Here is a 9,767-nt window from a genome sequence, read left to right as displayed (position 1 = left end):
ACGAGTTCTTCTTAACCATATAAATATTTCAAAGTTATGATAAACCAATTGGGTTTAAAATAGACAATATTTAACATTAATGAATAGCATGAGACAATATTGGGATCTATAAATATAATTAATCCTCATCGAAGTCATGTTATCCGGGCCCTTAATGATATAGTCTTGAGATGTTGATGATGATAATTATTATGATGAAGACAATGAAAACGAGACTCTCATTGAGCTTAGTTTTTTGCATGAAATGTTTCAACAATATTCTTTGTAATATAAAAATTTTAAATTCTAGGTTTCTCCAAAAGTTATGGTATGTGAATTTAGGCTGAAAATGATGACTATAATGTAATATTTATCACAATATTTTATTATTACGTCCGTTCAAAGCAAATAGCCATTTTGTGGCATTTAAAATGAGCTTGACGACATTCTTCAGTTAAAACTAAAAATACAGCAACAACTAGACTATTATGAGTTGTCAGCTAACATTCAGGTATTTCAAATATGGTTTATTTAATTAAAAACCCAAAATTTGAAATTACATCTTCCATTATTTTTTGGTCTTATTTTTGACAAAAATGTTGTCAATTTTTTTGTATAAAAATATTTTTTAAAAAAACTTATATATAAATACTTGAAATGATAACAAACATTTATATAAAAAAAATGAATTGTTTTTCAAGCAAAATAAGAGAAATATTAGATTTATAAATTTTGATATTATTTCATTTATTTCAACCAATTAATTTTCCAAATATTTGCATTTTGGGTAACACAACTTTGTTTTCTATACCAAAAATAAATAAATAAAAGAAAGTAACAAACTTGTTACAATTAAAAAGATCCTTAAAAACCCAAAATTTTAAATTTAATGTTTCATCCATTTTTTGGTTTTATTTTGATAAAAATATATTTATTATTTTATTATTAAAATAAAATTTTATTTTAAAATGGTAAATAATATTTATGTAAAAAAAATTGATCACTTTTTAAATAAAAACATAGAGGCACGAATTCGTGGCCCACAGCCCACTTGCCCCGAATATGCGAATCCGCTAGTGGTGCCATCAATTCACACATAATAATTCACTTTCATTTCTTAGAAAAATACAAATAGGTGATGCCTAAAAACTTAATATTTACCTTGATAAATTATTTTCAAGTTATTGAATTAATATATATATATATATATATATATATATATATATATATATATTTATCTTTAATTTAAACATTAAATGTATTTCAAATTATTAAATTAAAATATTTATTTTCAATAATATTAAGTTATAAATTTATTTATTAAACATTAATACATATATAACATAACAATAGAATATTTAATATAATAGATGAATCGTGGATATTAAATTATGGTTAAAAAATTTACTCATTAATCGAAATAAATAAGGAAAAATAATATTTTGAGATTGAAAATAAATTAGGTATTTTAATTCAATACTTAAAATTACTATTAACTTTAAATTATAATATCAAATTATTTTATCACACATATTTAATCTATTATATTAAGTCATTAGGTCGTACCGAACACAAATTCTTAATGGAAAAAGTCATCACCTAAAGCTACCGTTTTTCGGGTATCCATCCAATAAGTGAAAACCCAATGCTTGAATTATTGGAGTTCATGCAATGCCATCGTGGAAGTATCTGTATGCGTATAAAACTCTGTTGGGAGTGGAAGATCCACGTCAATAGGCACTTTGAGCCGCATACAAGGACAATGGTCAATGTTAAGCCACACAAGGTGGAAGCTACGCACAGTTTAGATCTTGAGGAAACCACATGAGCCATAACGTGTGGCGCATCTACAGGACTGCCGGTGGCTGGTGCGGAAGGCGCCCTATCCTTTTAGGGTAAGGGTAAGGGTAAGGGTCATCATGGGGTTGAGATCCATGGTGCTTTTCCTTTGTCTCTTAATGAATGGACACCCAACTAACTTTCAAAAGTCTTATAACCAAATCGGTGCTTCGAAGCAGTAATAGTCATAACATCACCACGTATGGTTTTGAGGTAAACGCACCTTCTTGTTGAACTCCCAACCGACACCACACACAAATTTGGTATTCATCATATGGAGTCGAATGTTTCTGTCAGGGGTTAAATAACATTACATGCCGTGAATTGTTAATTCATACTTATAGATATGTTTGGCAGGTCCTCGTTGACCACAACCAACAAAATAATAAAAACGAGACACCATGACTAATCACCTGACATACATGACATAAAAAGGAGATTACGGGCCACGATGGAGATATTTTAGCTATGTATAATTGTAAATTAAATTAGAGTACTCCAGTCGTGTGGATTTTGGTATGGACGGAGAAGGACGTGTGGAGTGGTCCATCTGGGCATGGGCGTGGCTGGCTTGTTGTTGGAATACTCACCGACACACGCCCAATGTTGCTTGGCATGTACAAAATGATACATCATACAAGTTGGTCATAAATTAAATGTGAATGTATTTGTAACGTGGTTGAATTACGTGAAATACAAGCTTCATACTCCTTTTCCATACCTATAAATTATTCAAAAAAAAAAAAAACAAATCTTAAAGAAATTGTGGAATCAACCGATAACGTCACTCCTTTTGAGGAGATATTCCCAAAATTTAAAAGCATTGAGATTGCGTAAATGCATTTACTATATGTAGGATGGTGGGGTACGATTACTGCTTCTCTGGCGCCACGTGTTGTCCCAAAGCTTATCCCTCGATGATAATAACCCGTCAACAGTGATTCCTCCTCCCTTTAAATCCTCCAACGCTATTCCCTTTATTATTTAAGATGCCCATGACGTTACTTTAGTTATTTGAATTAGCCTCGAGAGAGGAAAAATAAAAATAAAAGAAAGGGCGTATTAGAAAAGTTGCTGAGTCATCGGAGGTCTTTCTCGGGCGTCGTCCCTCCACTGACTACTGACTCATTTACATTCCTTCTAGAAGAGGAATAGTCAATAGAGAAGAATAGTCGTATTGAATGAGTCCATACAAATTGATATTTTTTACTGCGTGATTAAAGAGTTAAAAGTTAAAACAGCAGGACAAAGAAGACTGGTAGGTTATAGACTTATAGTATTCACTATTCATACTCAAAGTCAAAAAAACAAAAGCAAAAGGGTTGAGTAATGGAGGGGGCATTCCAATTCCTATTCATTCCCACGCAGCTCCAGCCTCCAAATCACATGTCAATAAAACACAAGATTTGATCCGGTCGATGTTGCTTCAACGCCAAATCCTCTCCACCTTCGGAATCAACATTCTCTATCAAACCAACCCAACTATTCACACAGCCTCGGCTAATAATCCGCTGCCACATCAGCAAATTCGCATCATCTGGAAACATATTTGGGGGAGCATGGTCTGGTATTGTGTGGGTTACACACCTGATCATTCCCCTTCCAGAGATCGCGCAATCCCCACCGCACTTCGGTACGACCGTAACGGGACTCCTCACCCTCCTATTCGATAACGTAGTGAGAAAAGTGCACCGCACGACCGTTAGGAACTCAGTCCCTGTCAGCAGTGGGCCACCGAGATCCAATGTGAAGGCGACACGTGGAAGCACTGCCTAGCTGTAAACACGTCTAGATATTCAACAAATGAAAGGAAACGAATCCAGAATAATTCCATGACTCTGCCTTATATGCCGATTTCATTTTCACGGAAGGAGTGTTTCCTTTTCTTCCTTTTTTTTGTTTATTTATTTTTTTGCCCTTTCCGGTGCCTTTAAATGAAGAAAGAGGAAACAGAGCGGGAACGCGTTCACCTCCACTCTTCCTCTTCTTAAAGTGTCCTCTCTCTCCATTCTCTCTCGCCCTTCTCCTCTCTTCTCTCTGTTCTTGAGATCTGTGTTTCTGATTTCGAACCGTACTTTGGTTAAGCTTCGTGCAGGAACCAGAGGTTTGGTAATTGAAGGTGCGTGTTTCTGAGTTCCGGATCATCGTTTTCTAATTTTTTTTAGGGTTTTTATGCGTTTCTTTTGAATTTTCTTTCATTTGATTTGGTGATGTTTTGATCTAGTTTTATATGTTTGCTTCTGATTCTTTTTTGGTCGGCGGATCTGATAGTACGTGGATATATTACTGTTGCGTTAGTTTTACGCATAAATGGTGAATCTCAGATCTGTGTTTGTTTTCCTAAGGGTCTGTTTGCTCAAGCATTTTGTGTGTGCTTTTTTCTTGGTTTTGTGGTCTTAAATCGAACGCAACTTTTATACTTTCAAGAATGAGAAAGGTCTCTGAAGACTGAAAATGACAGCCAAACATACCTAACTGTCTTGTGATGCTGGCTACGGATTGGATAGTCCTGTACATTTCACGAACTGATTTTGCTTTGCGCGGCCTTTACACAGTTGTGAATATGCAACTTAGTAATCTTGGGAAACAAGGAAATCTCTGTAGTTCTCCGGAAATGCAAATTTTATATGGGTAAAATGGGATGAAATTCTCTTTTCTCCATCTTATCTGTTTGTTTTCCAAGAAACTTGGAGGCTTTTCTATTCACCCCCAGAACTCTCTGCAATGTCAGTGTTTCTAGCTCTCTATTTAGTGGGGAAGATGGGGAGAATGTGAAAGCCATTGCAGGTTGTTACTGTGAAATCTGAGTTTCTTATTGCATTTTAGAGGTGCAGAGTTCAATATCATTCTAAGATGTCATCAGATTGTAACCCAACTTGGATTATTAGCGCCCTGCAATCAAAGTAATTTTTCTACATTTGATGTACCGAAGGGTCCCTTCTAGTCAGCTGTCACTTTGAATAAATTAATGTTGTGGAAAGATTCATATAGAAAGAGAAGCTTCTGTTCAACAAGTAGAAAAATTTTGAACACTTCTTAGAAGCAATTCCACAAAAGCATTCCGCCCCCAACTTTATTGAAAAGAGCTTTTAGAATTGAAGGCCTTATTTCATTCTTCTTTTGAATCTCAACAATATCTAATTCATAGCCAGTTTCATTGCATTCTCAACATAGCTTTTTTTCACTTAATTTTGGATTCCCACTACCATAGCTTTGAGGCTCTGCATCTTTGCATGGAGAATTTTATGTTTTTTGTATTTATTGTTGCAACTGATGGTGCCTTTCAGAAAACAATATGTATTGCACCAACATTCAAGTGATTACTGATATGAATTTGAAGTCAATATTGAATCTATTTGGAGTGTTACAATGTTGGTTGAGACTATCTTATATGTTAGCATAAATGTCTTCACAAGGAATCATGATTCTTCCATGTAACTATTGCAAAAATCATTTAATCTAACTATCAAAACAGATCATCTCTCAAATCAGGTGGTACTGAAAAGGACGATGTCTGTCTTAACCTGCTTGAAACATTTTATTAAGTTTCTTGCCTTCATATAGTTTCGATTTGAATATTCTAGCATATATGAGACATAACCCTTGACAATATCATTAGACCTGTGGCAATTGGATATGTCTTCTACTATTTCATTTGATAATAGAGCTGGTGAATGCTTCTAAGAAATCTAGTGTTTGTTTTAACTGAAAACTGCATGTGAATTTGGCTTGCAGTAATGGCTCCACCTATTGAGACTCCAAACAAAGCTCTTAACTCTCATCAACACTCACACCCACCTCTTAATGAAAGGATTCTTTCATCCATGACCCGGAGGGCTGTTGCTGCACACCCCTGGCATGATCTTGAGATAGGTACCTACTTTTGTTGTAACGCATGTTGAGTTAATTCTTAATGTCTCCTTTTTACTAGTGGCCTTTTATTATGACATTTTTTATTTCAATGCAGGACCTGGAGCTCCAACAATTTTCAACTGTGTAAGAATACTGAACTGCATTTAGCTTTATATGTTGGTGTTTAATGTTAGTGTTGAGCTGCACAATCATCCAGTTCCCTAAGTGATTATAAATCTTGGGAGCTAATTCACTTTTTTTTTTTTTCTGATCAGTAAATGAGATTTGTATTAAAAACACCAAAAAGGGCAGACCAAAGTACACATGATGTATACAACGGCAACCAAAAAAGGCCAAAAAAAGGAAGAGAAAACAAAAAGATACTTCCTCCCTCAAACCGACCCCAACCAATCAATGAAATCTATTATGGACAACAATCTTTCACCTATAAATAGTTTGGTGCAAGTTAACAAGTTACACAAAAACAAGTATTTCAGCCTTTGGATTGAGAGTTCCACATTCTCAAAAGATCTTCTATTTCTCTCTTTCCAAATAGACCAAAAGAAGCATAAAGGAGCTGCTCTCCAAACCTTTTTCTGCTTTCTTCCAACAAAGGAACCATGCCAGTCTAGTAGAGTCTTTCTAATTGTGGACTGTATCACCCAAAAAACTCTAAACAATTCTTTCATCTTGGGAGCTAATTCACTTAAGAATTAAGAATTTGAGAACCGCCTGTGTGGCACATAAATTCATTCTCTTACTTATCCTCTAATTTGCAGTCACTTTCAAATTTGAAAATTCTTATGTCGGTGATGGTTTATAATGGATTTTCCCATTTTTAACTGGAGTTTGAAATGATTCCTTTTCAATAAAATGATTAAAAGTTGACAAAAAAGTATTTGCATTTTGTCTTTGAAGTTCTTGTTTATTGGAAGGCTACCATTAACTTATCAAAATATGGATAGGATAATGATGTATCTTGGTTTTTGGCAACAACGGTAGCTTGTATATGCATTCCAGACAGGAAACCTTTTCTTAGAGTGCCTAAATATTAAGACAAGAGTCCGAATGAGTACACAATTGTCTTGGTTCAAACTTATTGACTTTCCAGAACCAAATACAAATAGAAACCTTTTATTTAAATAAACTAATTTCATAAATATGAAATCTTATCATTTCATAGATTTAATCCATTTCCTTAGATATTCAATTTTTTGCTATATTATTTTCCCAAAAGGTTTCATTTTTTATATTTTCCTTTCTGCATGAAATTGTTCTAGTTCTTTGTTGTTAACATTGTGTTTGTTCTATTTTAGAAGAACTAGTGAAATTTGACAAAATTTTCATAAATAAATTGTTAGAAACCTTGCCTTCTTAATCAACCAAGGTTCTTATTTGAACATATGTCTAATTTTTGCAGGTGGTTGAAATAGGGAAAGGGAGCAAGGTGAAATATGAACTTGACAAGAAAACTGGACTGATCAAGGTAATTAGGTGTTCTAATCCATTTTTCTAGGTACTCTTTGCAGATCAACAATTGGTTGCTAAATTTTATATTCATGTGCAGGTTGACCGTGTGCTGTACTCTTCAGTTGTGTACCCCCACAACTATGGCTTTATCCCACGTACTCTCTGTGAGGACAATGACCCCATGGATGTCTTGGTTATCATGCAGGTATGCTTAATGCTGTTTGACATGTGTCACTGTTTTGAATGCGTCATATTTTCACCTGTATGCTGATTACAATGCATGTTTGGAAACAATTTTATTTATCATCTAATGGAAATTTGAAGTTCAATTTTGAGGACAATGTAGTGCTTAAAAGCAACTGGGAACATAGCACCTTAATGTGGTTGGTGGTTTTGGAACCCACAACTTGCCTCTAAAACAAGCTTCAAATTATTGGAACACACCTGAATGTCGCTTTTTAATGCATTTCTTGTTTTTCCTATGAAAAAAAAGTCAATATTTGATGATGCCTATTGATTTATTCAAAATTTTGACAATGTTAAGAAATAGTTTAAATTAGGAATCAGTCAGTTTATAATTACTCATCAGGTTGTATGCCCATTAGTTCACACTAATTTTTTGGATGTGCTTGGTTTCTGAATATTCCATATTACAAAGCAATGGTTATAAATGGAAACTCTCATATTCCTTATGGCTTTTCAAACATTTACAGGAACCAGTTCTTCCAGGATGCTTTCTCCGGGCTAAAGCTATTGGTCTCATGCCTATGATTGATCAGGTAGAAAAAGATGACAAGATATATTTCCTCTCCCAATTACTTCTAAACCTTGAATTAATCTTGACCTTGATTAACACAGGGAGAGAAAGATGACAAGATAATTGCAGTTTGTGCTGATGATCCTGAGTACCGACACTACACTGATATCAATGAGCTCCCTCCGCACCGTTTGGCTGAGATCCGCCGTTTCTTTGAAGATTGTATCCTTCTAAAAATTCTTAATCCTTAGCAAACACTAGTTTAAAACGATTCTTCAAGCATACTGTCCTTAAAATACTTGTTTATTTTTTTATAATCTCAAATCTAGAAAATTGGATCTAAATCATCCTTTTTTTCCTTAATAAACCAATCAGACAAGAAAAATGAGAACAAGGAAGTTGCAGTTAACGACTTTCTGCCATCTTCCAGTGCTTATGAGGCAATCCAGCATTCCATGTAAGTGTTATGATCCTTTGTCTCCATTTATTTATAGTTTGTGTATGTTAACATATACCGATGTGTGTGTGATATACGCATATAGAATAAAGAATATAGAAAAGCCCAGGAGAACAACAGGAGTGCCAATTGGGTATCTTTGATATCAGATTTGGAACACTGGTTTGATTAGTTTAAATTTAAAGCTTATACAATTTTTTTATTAGAATAATGAAGTTTCATGTTTGATGTATAAATGACATTTATTGAAACTCAATGATGTTTGGATGTTTCACGTTTATTGAACTAATCTGTGAAAGAGTCAATTATGGCACAAACTCACATACCAACCAATTCCCTCTTATTCAGCCATGGTTGGCTGATGCTTTCATTCTTTAATCATATTGAGCTTTTCGCCTTTGCCATCATCCAAAGAACTATCTATAAACACCAGTCCACTCCACTCTTCTATACATGTGGATAAAATAATAACCATTGTTGAACTAGGGTCATTGATTTTATGTGTCGCTCACTACAAATTATTGTAGGCTTCTAACCTTTTTCTCTGATCTGTCTCCCGCTCTTTCCTTGTTTGCCTTAAGTCTAGAATTTTTTGCGTGCATGGATTATGGTCTTAAAACTTAATGCATTTTTTTTTATTACATTTGTGAAGGAATCTCTATGCGGACTATATAGTGGAGAGCCTGAGGCGGTAGTCTGTTCATTCTACACATGATAGATCTGAAAGAGTGCCAGCCTTTTATATGGGAAGCTGTTGTTTTATAACTATCGTTCGTCCTTATAAGAAACCTCTATACCTTTGCTGCATATGTACACACTGGCTTGTGGACTGTGTGCTTAGACCTACTTTTGTAATGAATGGTTCTGATATTGCATATGGCAACTTTTGGATGATTTTCACTGTAACACATTTGGGAAGGGAAGAAAAATCTGTTGTTAGTTTAAGTCGCTAGAGTGTGTTGATATTTGTGATGATTTTTTGATTTGTTGTGTCTTGTTATCACCATACCTGTAAGATTCCTTTGCAAGGAGTGAATTGGATTATCATTCTCAACCTAGACGTCTCCAGCAATTCTAGAATACAATTAGTCTGAATATATTGATATATTTAGTTGTCAACATTACGAACTCGACCATTCTCTTTTACCCTCATCGTTAACCTTTTTGACTCACTTTCAAGAGCCGATTCAACTAACGAGTGCCACTCAATTCATCTGGGCGTGGGTTGTAAAATCAAGCAAACCGTTGACAGAGTAAAACCATGCTTAAACAAGTCCCAATGGATAAGATAATAATTTTTTTTTATTTAAAAAAAGCCTTCAAAATATATACCAAAATAGCCGGATTGAACCAAAAAACTCTCTGATCAATCCATATTCCTTACAAGATACTTGTAATTTATGAAAGTTTCTA

General features: G+C 34.3%; 1 protein-coding gene across 1 annotated transcript; it reads left to right on the top strand.

Moving 5' to 3' along the window:
* Window positions 1-3,134: 3,134 nt before the first annotated feature.
* LOC100258490 (soluble inorganic pyrophosphatase 4) lies at window positions 3,135-9,408 on the top strand. Its single transcript, XM_002278831.5, has 9 exons — window positions 3,135-3,937; window positions 5,554-5,691; window positions 5,786-5,814; window positions 7,091-7,156; window positions 7,238-7,345; window positions 7,854-7,919; window positions 7,999-8,119; window positions 8,273-8,354; window positions 9,007-9,408. The coding sequence occupies exons 2-9, from the start codon at window positions 5,556-5,558 to the stop codon at window positions 9,047-9,049; spliced, it is 651 nt and encodes a 216-aa protein (XP_002278867.1). The 5' UTR covers window positions 3,135-3,937; window positions 5,554-5,555; the 3' UTR covers window positions 9,050-9,408.
* Window positions 9,409-9,767: the final 359 nt, after the last annotated feature.

This window comes from Vitis vinifera, chromosome 8 (assembly GCF_030704535.1).
Source record: "Vitis vinifera cultivar Pinot Noir 40024 chromosome 8, ASM3070453v1".
NCBI lineage: Eukaryota > Viridiplantae > Streptophyta > Magnoliopsida > Vitales > Vitaceae > Vitis > Vitis vinifera.
The sequence above is the reverse complement of the archived record's forward strand: the minus strand, read 5'-3'. Positions and strand labels throughout refer to the sequence as shown.